Source organism: Acanthochromis polyacanthus, chromosome 3 (genome assembly GCF_021347895.1).
Source record: "Acanthochromis polyacanthus isolate Apoly-LR-REF ecotype Palm Island chromosome 3, KAUST_Apoly_ChrSc, whole genome shotgun sequence".
NCBI lineage: Eukaryota > Metazoa > Chordata > Actinopteri > Pomacentridae > Acanthochromis > Acanthochromis polyacanthus.
This window is the reverse complement of record NC_067115.1, coordinates 17751131-17772315: the sequence shown is the minus strand read 5'-3', so window position 1 is coordinate 17772315 and position 21185 is coordinate 17751131. Positions and strand designations below refer to the sequence as shown.

The 21185-nt window shown below is 38.6% G+C and overlaps 1 protein-coding gene across 2 annotated transcripts in view; it reads left to right on the top strand.

Moving 5' to 3' along the window:
- Positions 1–21185, top strand: part of LOC110956362 (zeta-sarcoglycan) — a 352883-nt gene that overhangs the window by 174021 nt on the left and 157677 nt on the right. For both annotated transcript variants that reach the window (XM_022201767.2, XM_051945531.1), the window contains exon 2: positions 7940–8149. In XM_022201767.2, coding sequence (XP_022057459.1) covers positions 7940–8149 — 210 coding nt within the window. The remainder of the gene's footprint in view (positions 1–7939; positions 8150–21185) is intronic.

Here is a 21185-nt window from a genome sequence, read left to right as displayed (position 1 = left end):
CATACACGTAACCATAACATTGTAGATTTACCATGTTTCAGTTTTGTGCAGTCAATAGGAACTGATCTGATGGAGTCCTGTTCAGAAAATCAGTTATTTTGTTTTCACACAAAATATTTGAAGATTATAAGATATATCCAAGAAAAAAAGCAACATGTAATTCTCCTCAAATCCTGTCAGTAGCCTTTCTCAACACTTTGTAAACCTAAAAAAAAAAGCTAAACTGAATTAACTGTTCCATGCAAGAACAACAGCTGTAGTTGCCAGGAAATAGAGGTACCAATTACTTTGAAAAGTGAAGAATGTCTTGAAGCGGAGATAAAAAAAGAAGGCACTCTGATGTTTAATCCTACAGTATTGTTCCCCAGATTATTATTTTTAACTTTATTAAGTGTAGAATTGAACTGGAGAGAATGTCTAGCACTCATTTCTCAAAAATAAAGAAGTGTAATACTTTATTTTTAAAAAAATGCACTCTCAAAGTGTATTATCTAGTTCATAGTGTTACCACTCTCACAAAAATTAAATTGTAGAATTGTGTTATGGCCAACGTCCATAATTATTACACATTAACGCTACAAGTATCTGGTTTCCTCCTAGAAAAAAAAACTGAAGTGAACAACTGAACAAAGAGAGAATGTCAAGGCCATCAGACGTGCAGTGATACTTAAGCAGTGGTATTGACTGAACAAAAGTAGATGAGGAGAGAGCCCAGCTGTGTGATGCCGTCTGACAGATACACTGGATCGCCCGCAGCACTTCACATATAGCAGCAGCACCCATCAGGCCCTGCGTGCATATTAATTACACTTTGATATGGATTTTTGCTGTGGAAAAAAAAAATCTAAAGCTGTCTGATTTTTCTGTCTACAAGTGCACCCTTTCGCCCTTCTATTCATTCTCCACCCTTTCTTCCACGTCAAATCCATCCCTGTCCACCTGCCTATCCATTTATCTATTTAGCGTTCACATACATTATCAGGCAGTACACGTGTGCGTTTGTTCCCACTCTGCCTTCATTTGCCAAGTCCAACAAGCTGAATCTGACTTGACACATAATTCACATCTCACATGCAATAACACTCATTTAGTTGCATAATTAGGTAGGATGACATTGCGCATCCGTGTTCATTTCCGCTGAAATATCTGTTATTGGACGAGCTGAGGTACTCCATATGAAATCGAAAAACTAAAAAGCACACACAGCTGCACAACAGGTGACTGAAACTGAATTTACAATAAGCTAACGCTGAAAGCTATGTATTAACCATTATTAAAATGATGTTCTGTGTCATATTGCTTTCAGCTTGAATTGCAGAGACTCGAAACTAGTCATATGCAGGCAAATTTGTGATTGCCAGTTTGTCATAATGGATTCTGAACATCTTCTTTATGTGAAATGGAGCTGCTCGAAAGATGGAGGACAATTTTATAGAAAGGCTTCTTCGAGTCATATCTCCTGTCCTCTCATCTCCTGCTATTATCTCTTAGTAAAATTATGCCATTTATTGTGTGCTGCTTCTTGCTGGTGGGTCGTAGAGCTGGAGAAGTCACATGTACACAACTAATGCAGATATTTTCACTACTTTTCTTCATCTCCTTCAACTTTTTCTTTTCTAAGACTCATTTCAAAACTGACTGTGACTTTTTCTTAATTAATGTGCTCCTCTCGACATTCCATAGGTGCATACAGGCAAATTCTTGTGTTCATTCCTTTATTTTTGTGGGGTTTTTTTTTGTAATACTTTATATTGTTTATATATCATCTAACCTTGTATACCTTACTGTCCCTTATTGTAGTATAAAGTTCCGCTGGATACCACAATTTCCTTCGGGATTAAAAACATTTTTTTGATTTGATTGATTACCAACCTCAGCATGTATCGCCACATTCCACAAATTTAGTCCCTTGATGCCTGTTGTCGCGAATTTGCATCATACCATTTTCATTCAAACTGCAACTGAGAGAGGGTATCCTTTCATCCAGTGCTGGTTTGTGCATATTCAAATACGTACCTAGGAACCTTTTGTACGCACTGGTTTCTCGTAGGACCAGTCGGAGTGGGACTTAATTATTATATATCTGTTTTTATTATCATATATCTATGTATCTATGTTCTATGTGTAATAGGTAAATTAAGAATCGCCACTTATGGTAGCATCAGCTGAAAGCAAAAACACACTTTTTTTTTTATTTAATTGTAAATACATTCAGGCATTAAGGGGTTAAAATCATGTTGTTTACAGTATATTTTGTGACAGGTTGAGGTAGACTCTCCCTGAACTGACAGAAGTCCCTGTTAGAGCTGGTGGTATGCAGTAATGGAATCTGTGGTGACGTGACTCCAGTAGCTGTTGTTTGTATGTCTGTCAAGACGTTATGATGTTAATAAAGTTAGGTCATGCTGTGCGGGGCCTCCAGGCTGTGTTGCACCATAGGATTGATTGATGACTCAGTTGTCAGTTCAATCTAAGAAATGCGTTGGAAGAGGGAGGGAAAGAGGGATGAGTGTAAAACAGATGGAGGGGTGGAAAAAGGGAGAACAAAATGGATTGGTTTACAACAAAGAGAGGAAAATAAATAAATGAAGAGAGTCAAGAAAGCAGGATAGAAAGGGATGAGGAAAAATAGCTAAAACATAGTCCTAAAATGTTCAAAACAGTAAAATACACCAAAGAAGGGTTTATGAAGTTGCTAATTGTACGAACCACAGTAAAGTATATCTATGCATACATGAAGTAACTATCTCAGAATATATGAAATAATGAAGGACAGAATGTTATTGAATTGAACTCAATATGTCATTTCATCAGTGTTGTAGTGTCAACTCATAATTAATTTTCCTAGTAGCAGAACATTGAATACCATGTTATTTAAGCCATTCAGTTTCAAAATTATTTAGTTCAAAGGTTGACTTTTATTTCATTGACATTTTCTACTGTCCTTTCCCCTTTCAGCTAGCAAGCTTGAGTACTGCTAGCAAAACAATTTAGTTAACTCCCATTAATACTTGTATTTCAGCACAAAATACCGAGGATGAAATAACCTTTTAAAACAAAGAAAAGTATGTTTCACAAATTTTTGTGCAATAATTCATTTCAGCAACAAAAGGGGATGGGTGAAGGAGCAATAAAGGGGGGAGTAGGGGCAAGGACAGAAATATGCTTTAAATTTGAATTACAGTAGAAAGAAAAATCGTGACAAGTTTTGAAAATGGCAAAAATAAATAAAATGAGATGATGGAAGCAAATGATTTTTTTCAGTGGCAAAAGGCTGTGTGGGTGGAGAAACAACATTTTGTCAAAATGCTGACTTCAAGTGAAATAAGACACAAAAACACATGCATGACAATGAGTGAGCCACTAGCAGAGCATAACAAACAGCAGTTACAGTAAAATAGTGAGCAAGTGAGTAATTGAAAAGTCACAAAACACACAATGCAGAAGGGACATTCGCCAATCTGATGCCACTTGTTGATTTAAAAAAAAAAAGGAGGAGGGCTGGTTTTCATTGTTTCCAGTGGTTCTTTTACTTGTTTAAATTGTTGCCATACAGAAGCACCCAGGAAATAGCCGACAAACATACCCACACACAAAACTGTGTGTGTTTGTGCATCTACTGATTCCTATTGTTTTATGCATGCAGGAAAATGATTAGCATTCTAGGTCACTACCTAAACTTCCAGTACACACATAGCAAACATAGCAGCACAGGGCTACACTTTCTCTGCTATTGATTCAGAGTGGACTCTGAATACAGAGATAAAATGATCAGCGGCTCATTCCAACATTCTCCTTTCCAGCAGTGCTCTGCTATTGATTCATATGCATTATATCTGCAGAGAGTGAACAGATGCACCCGAAAAGTAAAACAAATGAAATGACTGTGAAACACTGCAGGACAATTTCTTTGCTATGAAAAGGCAAAACATCATTAATCCATTAGCCCACTTGACAAACATTAAGCCCTCTTTCCACTTGGCATTAATATATGTCTCATATCCAGATCGTGCTTTGATACAAATGAGTCGGGTAACATCAGAATACTGAATGACTTTTTTTTTTTTTTGCACATTTAAAGTAGCTTCATTTTTCCTTTGCCAAAAAACAGATTGCAATAAGTATCACATTCTTTAATCACCTCATCTGAACGTGGTATTAAATTCTAAGTTATCCTTGTTTTCCCCTTTGACAAGTGCATTGCTTGTTTAAAGTTTTAAAAACTGCTGCACATACTTTATTGCCCTACTCATCAATTTACGCTCCATAGTTAATGCAGCCAGCATATTTCTGTGCACCTCTAGATAGGTTTTGGTTGATTGGCTCTTCAACGCATCTTGAGTGCATTTCCGCCTGGATTTTAATGTGCTTTGCTCTGGCCTATCACAGTTCAGTCAGACAGTATCTTGGTTAATTCATGTGGAAAATGGTTCTTGGAGTGTAAAAGAAAACACATCACTGTGTTAGATTCTGTAACACACCAGAACTCAAAAGACTGGTGTTATTGAATTCATTTTATGATGTCTTCATGTACAATTTGGGCCACATTTTAGTCTATCACACTGGGCAGCATGTGTTGTCTTGGATTACTTCAGACAGTTTTGTGTCAGGTGAGAGGAGGGTAGTGCCATCAGAGGGTGGGCAAAACCTCCAATAAGGATGTAGTATTGCGGCTCTTTCTGACTCATTTTTCTGAAAACTGCATCTGTTGTAAACATATCTGTGACATTTTAGTCCCTAAAGGATGCTTAGACCTTTCTAAATTCATCTTTGCTTACAGCCCAGATTCCCCTTGTTTTCCCCAGCAGAGTATTTCAGGAAGCTATTTACATAACATTTACATTATTCATGAGTACCTATCTGATAGGGTGGAGGTGAACCTGGAGCCACACCTCCAGCCAATCGGAATACTACCAAATGAATAATGCTAATGTCTCAACACTGCGTTTTAACAGTGAGTAATGGCTGCAGCCTTTTACAAGTAAGACTTGAAGCTTATTTTTCAGAATTGCAAGATTGGTCACTTGCTCTGTTTTAGCTCTACTTTCCAAAGAGGACTGACTATAAATGAAAATCAACCGATTCTGCTGCAAATTTTCATTCTCTGGACGGACGGTGGAGAGACTCTTTAGCTGCCATATAACACATCTAATGCCTTGCTTTGCTATTTATCCTAACTGGCTATGAAGCACACTTTTACTGCAGAAGATACAAAGCACTCAGAATAGGACTGTGCAAATTGATGCTAAATTTTAAGAGCATATTTGCTTTGATTTTCTGGTTTGATGTAGCAATGGGAACTCCTTGTGGTTTGCTCGATCTTCACTGGGAAGTTCCAGATACTTTTATAAAGGCACACACCAGTCGCCACGCTAATCCATTCTAATTTTTATTGTTTTCTACAATTCCAGCACTTTAACAAAGGTTCAGTTTTGCAGTTTTTTTGCCTTGGTGTAACATCAATAGCTCAAAGGGAATTTGGAATTTGCTTTCTGCGTATGAGAAGCAAAACCCCTATGGAGACACAAGATAATAGTTTTATATTGGCTTTTGACTCTTCCCCTGAAAGAACAACAAAACTCCAAGAAGCCAAGTCAGCATTTTTGGCTTCCCATCAAGGCTTGTTGGTATCATCATGCGAGACTATATGGAGGAAAAGCATTGCAGAGGGGAAGAAAAATCAACAGTCGGTGAGGTGTTAAGGTCATGCAGTCTCAGCAAATAAAGACTTAATGTGGGTGTGTGTATGTGAGGCCGATAAAGAGAGAGAAGTGCAGAAGTGAGATAGGAAGTGAATTAGGGAGAGGGCAGGGAGAGAATTTGAGGTATAGAGAGCAAGGTAAAGAGAGTGAAAAAGAGTTAGAGAGTCAGATGGACAGAGATAGTAGTGCCTTGCAGCCAGTGTCCGTATCTCTTTCCACCAATGACTCCGGCTGCTGCACTACAACTAATGGACTCTGTCCTCCTCTACCATCTTATCTGCTCTCTCTCTCTCTCTCTCTCTCTCCCTCTCTCTCCCCACAGCCTACCTTTCTATCTCTCAGTACTCAATGCTGTGCTATCTTTCCACTTTACGGCTCCACCTCTATCTCATTTTTATCGCGCTAAGGTCTCTCTCTTTCTCCTCCCTGCTATCTCTTTCTCAGAACTCACAAATGCTTCCAGTCTCTCTTTCCTTTTCTATCTTGTTCTGTCTCTCATCCTTTCCATCCTTCCTCTCCGCCTTGACTGAACTCTTGTCCTCCTTCCAGCTTATCTTTCTCTCCACTGTATGCGGGGTCATTTCTGGACATGTTCACACCCTGAGCGAGACATTCACTGGTGTCCCAGAGGAGATTCATCTGTTCATAATAAGAGTTCGTCATATTTACTTTAATCCTGTAGTATTTTATCTTTTTTTGTATATTTATCTTCACTGAACTTCATCTGTCAATAGGTGCTTTTTACTTGAACACTCGTCCCAGTTCTGCGTTGGCTTGGTTTCAACCACGTTCAGGACATAATTTGGAACATAACCTGGTCAGTCATAGTCTTGGCTATGATCTTTGAGTAAGAGGTTTCTGATGGTCTTTGCTGGAGTTTCTTTGATGCATCCGCATCCTGGACTTTTGGCATTTCTGTACTGAGTAATGCAGATATCCTCATACGATTTGTCCTGATCCTTTGATCAGGACAAATCGGCCTGTGCATCAGCTGAACACAGACATACTTTTTTTAATATGTTGGCCATTTATCTGTATGTATTTTGCTTCTTTTGTTAAGCTTAACTCAACCAGATTCAGTCTGACTGAGGTATACCCCCTGTCAAAGGTTTTGAGACGGGTTCTAATTTATTTGAATGAGAACGTGTCTCAAAACTTTTGACAGGGGGTGTATGTCTGTGATATTGCCTGACTCAAATCAAGCATATCAAGTCTTTTCCTAGCGTAAGTGGTATAATGATGGTAATTCACACATAATTTTTGCACCGCAGGTTTTTGGTAAGATGGCAGGGCTGAAGAATTTTAAGAAATTATCTAACTACAGTTTTTTTTCTGACAGATAAAGCAATTTAATTTGTGAAATTATGTTTTTATAAAATTCAATGTTCCCTGTGTAATAGCTTTAAAACATGATGGAGCCTTATCGTGAGATATTATCAAAAATGTGACTGCCACACAAGGAAGACAGCATGAATTTTGAAAACCACTAATATGGCAGTTTAAATCCTGCATCAGAGGCAGTGCAGAACATATATCCTAAATTGCAGCCTTTGCAATGTGTTAATTGCATCGTTTCAAATTACAATTTGAAAGTATTTAATCTAGGGCTGTCAAAATAAATGCATTAATGCGAATTAAGCCATCATCATGATCAATTTGATTAAAAATTTTAACCCATCTGCAATGCAAAAGAGTCTGAAACGTTTCTGGCAATGCATTTCGGGCTTTTTGTCCCAGTAGGCTTGCCGCCACGCATGCTGCTGCACATTTACAAATGGGCAGTTGAACCTAGTGGCAGAACCAAACAACTCCACATGAAAGATGCTAAAAAGTTGACCTTTTCGGTAGAGAATGTGGATGGTGTATGTGTTTGTATATGTATATATATGTAGTATAATCTGATTCCAAATGTTAATTGTTTGACAGCACTAATTTCAGCGTTCACCCTATAGAAACTCAAATTGGTGACTCCTTTTTTTCTTACAGCCTTCTCTGCTATGCTATCATCACATCTTTACAGACCTGAACAAATGCACATTTTTACACCAAAAGGAAAAACATTCAGAGTATCCTCAGTTATATATCAGTAAAGGTATTTCAAAGAAGGTGTTCTATCAAGATTTGGGCTTGGAGCTACAGATGAATTTCTCAAAATCTAATTTAATATCTAAGAGAAATTCCACACGACATGTAATGATTCTGACATGTATGTATGTATGTATGTGTTTCCCTTTCAGATGACCCAGGAGCAGTATATCCTTGCAGCACAGCCCAACCCGCTCCACCAGCGGGGGGCATCGGTATGCGGCGCCCAGGTTTACCCAGCGGTGGGAATCTACGGCTGGAGGAAGAGATGCCTGTACTTCTTCATCCTCCTCCTCCTTGTCACCATGATCGTCAACCTAGCACTGACCATCTGGATCCTCAAAGTCATGAACTTCACTCCGGTAAGGGACGTGTGTGTGTCTGCGTGTGTCGTTAAAATGCCAGGATGTTATATTGGTTTGCGTTTATTGTGAGCACTTATGTGAAAAAGCTGTAAGAGGAGGTTTAAAAGGTTTACTGTAATGTAAAATGAGAGTGACGGCGGTTTAACTGTGTGTGTGTGAACGGCTACAACAGTAAGATGTGTTGTTAGTGTTGATCAATATTTCAAACCTTTTGTAATCATATGCATTGTTGTTGCTTTAATATGGCAACGGGCATATTTTCCTCTTCAGTTCGGTGGTCTCGGTTAGACCCAGTACAGTGAAATCAGCTGAATCAGTGCAAATGTTCAAACCTCATCTCAAAACCTGTTTTTATTCATTGGCTTTTCAATGAAGCGGACTTTTGTTTTTTATGCTCTGTTGCTCTTATTATAATTTCAACTAAGTCCTCATGCTTTGTTATGTCCAGAGTGTGCCTCCTTTCTCTTTGCTTTCCAAACACTTTTTTTTTCTGTTTTCTTTTTCCTTTTCAACCAAGACTTACATCACCCATATATCCAATATAACTTATTGCCCTGGGGCTCAAGAAGCTACACTATAATAGAACATATGCAAATGAGGCAAAGTTTGACCCCTGTAAACCTCTGGTTAAACCTCCCTGCATCATGCCTTATGTTTTAGTAGGAGATTTCACAGTATAAGGTGTGACAAAAGGAAACTGGGAGGGGACCAGCTAAAGAGTATGCCTGAGGGAAGGCAGACGACACTGTGCATTAAAGTGCAGAAAATATTTAATCGGCTATATACTGGAGTGTGAAAAACAGAAACAGTACAAGAGACCATGAGATAGGAGGCATTACAAAGGCAAAAAGAAAAAAAAAGAAGACAAAAGCACGTGAATAGAAGTAGGAGTTAAGCAGAGAATCAGCTTTAATTGGATATATATGAGTGAGAGCGATACATTAAAGAATAACAAGAAAAAAAATCTATGTGTAAGAGTTCGGGCCATACATTTTTCAGAAGTGCACAGAACTGGCAAATACAGCAAGTCTAGGAATTAAATGGAAATGTTGTATGAATATTGCATTTCTTGCAAAAAAAATGTGTGTTTGCTACTACACATATAAATATGTCTGGTTATTTCAGTTGCAATGAAGCGAATAAGGTGGTGAAAAAGAAGTATGATTGTACAAGACTCAATAATGCTGAGACCACGTGAAATAATGCACCTGGCCTTTCTTTCGGACCGTGTTTTTCCTTCAGCCAACCAGCTTTTAATCCAGTCTCTAGCAGTGCTACAAGGTGAAGGATGATGCTGGCTTTTACATGACTCACAGGGCACTACAGCGGTCCATAGGGAATTAGAGGGGTGGAGGTTCTGGAGAGGCTTGAGGAAAGACGAACATTGGGTAGAGATGATGGATGGGAGAAGAAAGTGATGAATGTAGAAAAGAAAGGAGAGGTTGATAAGAGAGGTTGAGTAATTGTCTGTCTACATGCGGTTTAAACAGCGTCTGAATATTTGCTTTCAGCTTCTCTCTCCTGTCCTCTGGGATCCTTAGAGACCTGGAGAGGTGTCTGTTTCACTGTTGCATATAGGGGAACTGAGTGGATGATGAGGTGACATGTAGCCTGGAGCCTGATGCCACGTGAGTGCTAAAAATGTTAGCAAAGTATACGTCCACATGAACTATCTTCCAGGTCAGTGCCCAGACAGAGAATGAGCTGTTTTGAATCAGTTCAGGTTAAATTTTACTGCAAAAGCAGTGACAGAGCAACGACTTCAGTTTTGGTGACAAATATCATGTGGGAAAAATGTTGTCTCTGTGATTAATCAGCATGGCAGACACTAAATCCCATGAGATAAACCTCATGCTGCACCCATACTTAACCATAGTGTCACCGTGAGCGCCACATTAGTTTCCACTTATCGTCAAGAATCTTTTCTCAACGGACTCCTCTGTATATTGTGTTTGTAGGCAATGCGGGATGAAACACATACACTATTTATGAGAAAAACAATATGCCTTTATAGCTCAGGGACACTTTCAGAAATTCATGAAAATCAATGTAACAGTGGAAACCAGTATTATCTGCATCATATGTCATTTGACAAACACATTCAAGTGGTCATTAAAGCTAGTATTAACTACAGTAAGCATGAATTAACATAATGAGCTCCTAGAAAAAATATTTTACCATAGTATATATTAACACGTTATTGTGAATCCACTATCATACCACATTCTCTGCTGCACTTGTCCTTTAAGAAATAACTCAGTGTGATTGCACTGAGATCAGAGCAAAATCACAGTTCGCTTAAAATGTGAGCTTTGAGGGTGTGTTTTGTAAAAACTAGTACATCATCATACAACAACGTATTTCATATTAACTATGGCTCAGACTGGGAATATATATTAAGAGGGAAACAACATGAAGAACAGGAAAAGAGAGCGCAGTACTCCGCCAAGGCTGGTCAGTCTTGGTAAGTCCACACCGGTGGCTTTGGAGTAGGATTGCAATCATGATTATCAGCAGGCAGCTGACGTAGTGTTCACTTGTTGTCATAGTTACATTGACAACATGCTGCTATCTTGCAATGATGCAGAAATCTTGAACAAATCTGTGGATCAAGTCTTTAAGCCGCATCACTGCCAAAGTTTAATCAGTTGGTCCTTGTGTCATTTCTGACCTTCCCTGAAAATTTCATCCGAATCCTACTGCGATCGTCACATAACTCCGCTGTGTTCCTTGGAGGAGTAATAAATCCAGGATATTTTTTAATAGATTCTAGATTCCAGTATAAGTAGGCAATAAAGGTAGGAAAGAGTTAAATGAAAAAAAAATCTAATTCAAATTTTTAGTTAATTACCTCCGCCAGGAGGCTATGTAATCACCGGCGTTTGTTTGTCTGTCTGTTTGTTTGTTTGTTTGTTTGTTTGTTTGTTTGTTTGACTGTTAACTGCATAACTCAAAAAGTCATGGATGGATTTTCACCAATTTTTTTACAGGATGTCCGGAAGAGCAAAAGTAACAATCGATTAGATTTTGGAGGTGATCCGGATCACAGTCTGGATTCAGGATTTTTTTGAAGGTCTCTGGACAATTGAGAGATGTCTTCCGGACATCTTGTAAAAATTTGGTGAAAATCCGTCCATGACTTTTTGAATTATGCTGTTAACAGACAAACAAACAAACAAACAAACAGACAGACAAACAGATGGCATGGCGGAGGTCTGCGCTCTCCGAGTGCTTCTCTAGTTAAAATTTGTAATTATTTGCGATTACAAATCGCAAATTACTGAAATGGTTCAGAGCCGCATGTTTGACGACATAGGGGTAACCAACACGATATTAGGCAGGTGGTCATAATGTTATGCCTGATTGGTGTAATACTTAAAAATATTTAGATGCTTATGTGTAGAATACTGGGCCACCTGCTGGACAAAACAGTTATCTTATCACATGTCGCATAACCTAATGAATTGACCAGAGCTGGCTGGAGACCTGTCATTGAGCATCGCTTGGTGCTTTTTTATTTCACTTGCTGCTTGTTGATTTTACAATTTACAATTTCATTTAGTATTTTCTTGGTCAAATGTCATTGTTTCATTTGTGGTGCCCTTCCTGTGAATCAGAGGACATTTGAATACTCTGAAACCGACTTCACACTGCTGATGGAAGGGTCTCCTTGTGCAGCAGGTTTCTATCAAAAACTGTTTTCTGTCATCACTAAACACAAGTATAAGACTTGTTATTTGTTTTAAAGGCACATTGCATTAAGGTCTCTCATCCATGCAGGCAACCAAACATAAATGCAGAATTAAATGTCTCTCCTCGTTATTCCTAATTTCAAATCTGACTACCGGAGTTACAGCTCCATGACTGTCATTTCCACCATCCCCATTCAAATCACGTCTAACTGGATGCTGCATAATGAAGGCTTTTGTGAAAACTTTTTGTTTTGTTTTGAGTTGCCAGATGTGATTCTCATTGTGATGGTGTGAGCAGAGAAAGAGATTTTCTTTTGAAGAGACAGCTTTGGCAGCAAATTGGATAGCAGGGACTTGTGGGGAATGAAGTTTACATGTGTGTGTCTGTGTGTGAGAGAGAAGCCGAGGGAGAGTACATGCGTGTGTGTGTGTGTGTGTGTGTGTGTGTGTGTGTGTGTGTGTGTGTGTGTGTGTGTGTGTGTGTGTGTGTGCCAGCAGTTATTCAGTGATTGTTCATGCTGGTGTGTGTGCATGTTTGATTGTCTGTGTGTATACCCACATTTGTGCTTGTGTGTGTCCTCTCCTGAGTCCTTTGGGCCCTCACTGCAGAGAAATTCAATTTCAGTTGTCACTCACCAATCAGCTTGCCTAATTCCTGGTCTGGACTATGGTGTGTGTGTGTGTGTGTGTGTGTGTGTGTGTGTGTGTGTGTGTGTGTGTGTGTGTGTGTGTGTGTGTGTGTGTGTGTGTGTGTTAGAGTGTGCAGTGAATGTGTGTTATTTATTTCAATACCTGCTCAGTCTGTTTTCTGTACTCCTAATGCAATTTATAATGGGATGCACTGCATGTTGAAACAATGGTCACTTCAATGTGCATAACAATTTTAAAATGCTCCTGCTGCATCCCAAAGTCATAAACCAGGTGTGATTTTGTAACATTCAGAATTGTATTTCAATTCTGCCCTAATACAAAATGAATGTCAAACTTCACTAAATCCGTGTAGCACAATAGCACCCTTTGTCTTCTAAACTCCAGAGAAGATAACTTCCTGTGCTTTTCTTTTTCTGCTACGGATTTGTGCACTTTTAATCCTTACCCACATCAAATTGATAAATAGTAGAAAAAAAGCAATAAAACTGTCAGTGGCCTGTAGTTTGTTTTCAGCGTTCGCACATAAAGGTGACACTGGTAAAACTTTACTAGCAGTGTGTGCTTTTTTTTTTTTTTTTATTTTGTTTTATTTTATTTTGAACTACTGATTCGGTGCCAATCACTGGGGGCATAAAATAAAACTTTGTTCTCGTGATTCTTTTCAGATCAGAGTTACAAGGTACTTTAAAGACTATATAACAACAATTGGAAAATCTATAAAAATGACCAACATTAATTACCAGTGGAGTTATAGGAGAATAAAAGGGTTCAGACATGAAAACACAACAGGAAAATAACAAAATGGCAAAAACAAGTCTAGCTTATGAGTAGCTCATAAAATTGCTGGAGCAGAGACAGACCTGATGATCGCCATGACTACAGATCAGCGTCTCCAAAACTGGGGCTGAGGAGACACCCGAGCATGCGGAATGAATATCGGCTCACTTTCACTCTTCACTCCACCAGCTGAGTAGTTAAGTTGAGTATATTGGACTTTTTTATGATCATCACACCACATGTATTGTGTTTTTTGTAGTATTAAGACTCACATGCCATGCTCATGTAAAGTAAGCACAGGAAGGACATAGTTATGGTTATTTTTTTGTACTATTTTCTCTGTAACCAACTGAGAGTTTACCCAAACTAGGTGAAATTAATGGGAAAAATTGCATTATCACTAGTTTGATATTGAATTATATCAAATTGTGGTTGATTTCATAGCACATTCACATTAACTCAAAATATCAATCATTATGCTGTATTCAAAATGCGTTGTCAGTAAAGTGCAGTTAAAAATCCGGTAAATTTGCCACAAATTGTCATTGAGGTAATTTAATTTAGTACATTTCTTGCTGCCTCCTTACAGAAAACAAATGTACTGTTGTGTAAATGAAGATATCATGGTGTTTTGTGCCATTGGAGATTAAAGGAATGACAGCAGGAGGAAAGAGTCGGCTTTTTCTTTGTAGAACATTTACTCATTGCTGTTTAGGAGACGATTTGAATTTGTCTTTTCCTTCAGGCAAACACAGCAATGGGTCCATGATCTCAGTTAGCGGATGGGTGCACTTTGCTGTCACTGTTGCGTTGTGATTTATGTTGATGAGATATTTGTATTTGTTTTATTATGATTTTTTGATAAAAGCCAAGTGTAGCTTTTTTTTTAAACAAATAAACTAATATGAGAGAGAGAGATCAGTGCGTGAGAGCAAAGAAAGGGAAACCAGAGAGAGGCTGAAGTGAGCGAGTGAGGCAAGCAAGGAGGATGGTGAATGATGCATGGAAGAAGACAGATAGGGAAAAGGAGGGAGAGGGAGGGATGGGAGTAAGTGTGTGTTTGTGTGTGTGGTTTAAATAGAGTGTCCCATCATCCACGCTCAGCTTCTCCCTCCTGTCCTCTGCCTCTGGGGTCCTTAGGGACTTGGAGAGGTGTCTGTTTCACTGCCTCATGGAGTGGAAGTGAGTGGATGATGGGCTGGCAGAGACAGGCAGAGTGCGGAGTTTGATGTGTGACCACTGAGTGTAACGGTATATTGTTTTTCAGGGCCGATATTAGTGAGGCGTTTTAATAATTAAGAGGACCGATAAGGGATATTTGGAGCTAATATACAATTGTAGCTGAAATGAACATTTTGGTGTCAAAATGTTAAAATCTATGCATTCTATCTATTAACATGTGATTACAGGGAACTGCTCACTTCATTTAGTTTGTTTTTCTGCTACAACCTGTGTATGCTTCTTACTGGCACAACTGGAAAGGATACTAATATGCGTGTTCCTCATACAAAGAATCATGTCGTCGTTTGCTGCCATTCGAGCTGGAATTTGAGCAGAAGTGATGAGTGTCTGATTTGAAAGGCATTGCTTTTTAACTCGATTGAATGAAATCCTTCATGACTTTTACCCTTTACTAAGTGGAGGTCCCTGAAAGTTGGCTCTCCAGTCTCTTTTTTTGTCACATAAAGCAGCGACATCGCTCCAGCATGCATGGGGTTAAAGGGCACCACTGTCATTGGGGCTGTTTTCTTGGGAACGTACATGTTTGTTTGATTGTTTGTGTATGTCGGCGTGCATCGGCTTGCATTTATGTGTGAGAGGCTAAAGTGTTGAGCTGTGAGCTCCCTGAACTTGCTGTACTCAGCTTCTCGTCTTGACCAGACACCATCATTATGGCTCTTTGCACCTGCACTGTGTAGTTTATCGCTTACACACAAATACACATACACATACACACACATACAGACACACATTTTTCTTACTTTGTCACCAACACTGCTGACCTCAGGTAATGGAAGAGTTCAGCGTGAAATACTCTGTCCTCCTGTGCCTCACACACATACACAAACACCTGCATTATATCATTACAGGCAAATATTTGTTGTAAAGCAAGTCTTAGCACCTCCTTCAACAAGCAACAAATCACTTACGGAGCTTATTGGAATTAAATGTCTGTCTTACTACATGGGGTTCATGTCGGTGTTTGATTGACTGATTATCTGACTAATATTTCAAGCAAGATCTGCAGATTAATCCCAACTTATTAGTGGGTCTTTTATTATTCTTACAAGGAATTCCTCATATTCTAATACAATTATGTTCAGCTTTATAATACTGAAAGGCACATTTAGTTTTCACCCAATGTCTTTTTCCCTCAAGTTAAAGGGGAACTTCATTTTTTTTTTCAACCTGGGGTCTGTTTTCATGTCTTTTCATACATGCAAGTGATGGAGAAATGAATTTTCGAAATAGCTCCAGTGTTTAGCCAGGCAGGCAGCTTCGCAGCTCAGCTAGCAGCTCAGCTAGCGAAAAGTATGGGGCAACTTGCCCCCCCGCATCAAAGTCCGCCCCAACGTGCTTTCTTTGTCACACTGACCGGCTCGGATAGTCTCAACGAGTGTCCCACAACATACTAGAGATGAGAAGTGAACGAAAACCTCCACATTACTTGGCGTCGCTCTTTCTTTTGGTCTGTATCCAAATCTCAGGACGCTAGAAAGCAAATCTTGTTCCGAAATCGAGCGATAGCTCGCGCCAAAACCGATGTATGTTGTGGGACACTTGTTGAGACTACGAGCTGGTCAGTGTAGGAAGAAAAAGCACGTTGGGGCGGACTTTGACGCGGGGGGCCAAGTTGCCCCATACTTTTCGCTAGCTGAGCTGCGAAGCTGCTTGCCTGGCTAAACACTTTAGCTATGTCGAAAATTCATTTCTCCATCACTCACATGTATGAAAAGACATATGAAAACAGATCCCAGGTTGAAAAAAACGAAGTTCCCCTTTAAGCTACTGAACAGAGTGGAATTTCATTACTCCTGTTGGACCAAGCTTATCGAATGGAATTTGTTTGAATAGCCTTCATATTTCAGAATGTCTTTCCCAGGCCTAAACGGTAATCCGTGTTTCTGATAACTGCACTACAATGCATTGCACAAGTATTTAGCAGTAGCTTGGACACTGAAAATCTGTAACATCTATCCTGATGCATCCTATCAAGATGGCTAGTATTATTAAATGCGATAATTTGGTCACACAATATCCATTCTTGAATACATTTAAAAATGGATATCCCCAGGGTTGTACACACCAGGAAAACAACCCAAAAATGCAATTGTTGCATTTGCTATTTCGACAAGGAAATAGTTTCAGCAGTTTTGTTAAGCCTTCGAGACCTATGCTATTGAGAGAAGCATTCAACAAAAACCTTGGCTGTTTACAGAGAAAACTCTGAAGTCTGTCTTGATGTTGAATTTACCTTTTAGCTCTGAAGGTTAAAATGCGAGTGATGAGATTAGATGAACACTAATGGCAATCCATTGCTGAACAAACAGAGCAAAGTGGCACTCAAAGTCAAAATTTTAACAAGACATCACTGTGCTATGCCCACGCTATTGGACAAACAGTCTCTGAGAAATGAAGGCCAAAACCACCACAGCAATGAATTGCCAACTTTTCTCTCTCCGTGTGTGTGTGCACAGAATAAAGGTGTCTTTTTATAGTCAGCAACATTTTCAGTTTAAACTCAGAGAGGCAAGAACTTTAACATTAAATCACTCTGATGTGTATTTTTATGCACGGGCCCAAGGGTATTGCACATATACACCCAGACACCCAGCAAGTAGTGTCTGGGTGAATATGTGACACCTAAATCTGAATCAGTCAGCACTTTAGTCCTATTATTTCCAGTGGCAATATGTCAAACAATGATAAATAAGGAACACACACAGGCGCCTGACCCCCTGCCTGACTGTGTAGCTCTGTAAGCTCAGTGTTTGTGAGTGTTGAGACAGGGTTGTTCTGTCTGTTGTGTATGTGTAAAGGCAAAATATCCATCAGTCAGCAGTTTTAGCCTTGTTATCTCGGCTGGCACTCTATCAAAGATATAAACAATGATAAATAATGAACACACACTCATCTTAATGGAGTTGGTGTGTGTGTGTGTGTGTTTTGGAAAGCAGACACTCTATACGGTGTGTGCTTAGACAATAAATTGGCATATTTGCTTGTGTGTGTGTCTCTATGAATATGGGGGTTTGCTTTTATGCTGACATGTTAACTTGTGCATGTGTGTTTGTACATGTCCTGGGATTTCATTAGACCGGAAGCCTTGAGGAAACTTAAATCACTTCCAACATAATCCCTGATAAGTGGACATCTGTGGCTACTCGTTTACATTTTTCCACAAGCCTCTGTTCTTTACAATTTCATTTCCCCAGTTTTCTTTTTAATCGTGAGATTTTGAGTATTTGTTGGAGCAAATGAAGCAAACAAAGGGCGTATTGGAGGAGAAATTGGAAAAGAGTATCTTGGGCTGAATGTCTCTCTCTAGCACAACCATTTCTCTGCGAGGAGTGTGCAGTGTTGTTGTGGAGAGGGATTGCAGTGTGGGTCTGGGCATGGGATTGCCTGGGCACTCGGTGGTGGCCTCCTGACTGAAGTTACACAAAGAGGAGACACCCTATACTCACCTTCAAATAGCCACTTAGTGATGACCCTTAGTTCAAAGCGTTCAGCTGTTACTCTGGTTCTGCTCCCAGAGTTAAAATGCCCCATGTGAGCAGCTCAGCCAGAGAAACAGAGGAAGTCTTGCTTCAAACTTCACTGAGCTTCAACTTTGCGGCAACGTGTGAGATACTGGTTATATGTTGTTGTCACTAATAATTGGGAAGGAAACTCTTGAAGCGTACAGTGGAAATCAAGTTTAATTGGGTTCAGTAATGGATAGGGAGGGATTTTACATCAATATGTCGTAATATTTACACACATTTAAGTGGTAGGGCGACGGTTCATTCACACATTATGATTAAAAAAACATATTTTAAGTGAAATAAACCAATGTCTACATGAACATTGCTCACTTCACTCAACATAATGTGTCTTTCTTGACATATAAGCAACATGTAGGCACTGGAAAGATGTGATGGTTGAAGTGTATGGCTTTGGAGTGAACTGGAGTCCGTTCTCTTGTACAAAGGCTTTACAAATGGATTCCTTGTTCCACTGTGCATTAAATGATTTCTAGAGGGGATGAAACTTTAAAGTTTCCCTTGGGGAAATTGAATCCTTGCAGCAGCAAATGAGATAAACAAGGTTATAAATAATAATAGAATGATGTGATATCAAGCACAACAAAGCAGACAAATGCAACACCTCAAAGTATTCAGCAGCAACTCATAAAATAATACTGTAGAATTTACTCTGTTAGTGAAATACATTATAGTCCACACACCATAGAACAAAGAATATGAATTAAAGGCACGGTCTAAGAATACATATGAAGACAAATACAGCAAGAAAATGCAATATTTTACAATTATAATAGAAGTAATATACAGCAAAAAATCAGGTGTAAAGCTGCAGGTCTTACAAAGCACATGAATCAGTGTGAGTTAATGGATTAAAATGATTTGCCACCAGCAATTTAATGTAGCGTTTTTCTTTTAATTTAAGATAAGACACTATAGACAAAAACATTGCTTTTTTTATGCACTGGTCAGTTTTTAAATGTTCAGATATCTTTCTTCCATAACATGCCCATTCCAGGCTAGTAGAAAGAAACATCCGATAGACACATATATGTATTTATTTATTTCAATACACTTTTGTGTATTTAGCATCTATGCAAAATTAGCACACATTCAATTAGTTAATGTCATTTGCATATGTAAACTTAACATAACAGATAACATGTAATATGATTAATACTTGTCTAAATTTTAATAATCAACTGATGAAGTTTCATTGTGATATCAATTATCAGTTAAACGTTTTATTCAGAAAATGTAATATCCAATAAAAATTTAAGGGATCCTCCAGTCTTTAAAGGCAATTTTCTCAAACTGAGTTTTTTTTTTTTTAATAATCTGAGCGAAAAATATCTGCTTCAGTAGCATTTACATACACCTGCATACAATTCTCCATGGATTTTTTTAGATATGTAATATTTATTTTGGATATTTAAGCCTTGAAACTTAGAAAACTTGCAATACAAAAATCATTGTCAACTGCAGACATCTCGTGTTTACCTCATTTATTAGTTAAAATATTACCCTATTCAAATGTACAGCATAAATGCAAAATTATCAGAACTGAGAGGCTTGAATACAAAAAGATTACAGTCTACTGACTAGAGAGAGCAGACTTCAATATTTTTTGAACAGTACCATCAAAACATATTTGTGGACAGTCCACAGGGGGAACAAGCAAAAATGTGAAAAGGGCATGCACGTTTTACTCATCTAGCTTTGCAACATATTACTAAGTCTTTCATTATTTGATGTTCAGTTCTCCTTATTTTTCCTCTCTTTTTAATTCATTGGGGAGTTTGCTCATGGTGTGAAAAGCTTGTTGATGTAATTGAGCTGTTATAGGGTTCATTGTTTGCTGAACCTGAAGGCTGCAAAAACAATAAGTGAACACGATGTATTGTTTGAAAAGTGCGGTCATCAATATCATAAATTATTGCTATTCTCCAGAGCTGAAAGCATGAAAAACGAGTTTAAACTTTTAAATCTACTTTGGCAGTCCTTTGTGTGTTTGCACGCTCTCTGTGGTTTTGGTCCTAGTTGGGATTTTGGGATTACTGAAATCGATGAACAAGTGAACACGCTCGCATATTCGGCGCTTTATATTTCTTTCATCTCTCACGTTGCATGATTTCTTAGTCATGATTCCGTTTGATTTCAGTCTTTGTTGCATAATATGGGGACTTTTTAGGTTTTTAGGGTTCTTACTGTGAAATCAGGTTGGCAGCATCTTGACAAACTGAGTACATATGACATAATGACTGCCAGGCTTCATATCGGTGTTGAATGTTGCTGTGAACTGTGATAGACTCACATTCAGACTTTGGATGAGAGGAGTTTTCTTAATTTGTACTTTACAGATATACTTGCACATTGCATGTACACGCACAAATACACAAATACTAGCACATCCTGCCATTAACACAGTCACCGATATTTACCCACACTTCATTATTTAGCTCATGTCCATATTTCAATCTCACAACGAGCACAGCTCTGATGTTTTGTGTGTGTGTGTGTTTGGTTGGGGGAGGTTCAGTATTTTCTCCAGTATAAACATGTAGTTGTTGTGAGGCTGTATGTGTGACTGCATATTGTGTAAATATGGTACTTCGTGTGTACAATGTTTTGTATGCTCCTTTGTGCATTTGCATTTTTTCCCTCAAAAAAAAAAGACTAATTACTAGCCATTTGTGTCACGTTGCCTATTTTTACCCTCTTTATTTCTTTGTGTATTTCTATAATTTGCTAAATCACTTACAGAATGTGTTCATAATAACTGTGCCTGCAGCTCTGCAGTAATTCATTTCAGAACTGAATGTGTAGATATTCAGTTTTAAGTACTGGAGAAGAGGTGATGAATAATCTATAAGCAAATCAAAGTCTTGGCATCCCTCGTGCTCATTTACCACAGAGAACAAAATGTCATTATTGCAAGGCTAATTTGATTATTAAGATGTAAACAAATGTGATCAAGGTTCTCTGTCTAACGATTGTAAGGGGTTTGATTTAAATTTCACCAACCTTTCATCATCCTCAGCAGGACAAAATGGCTCAACAGAGTAGCATACATTTTTTAGTAATATCCGAACCTATGAAATTAAAGTAAAAGCTGAATATCGCTAACATAGCTAACACAGTGTTTTCGAATAAATGTGCCCTTTAAAG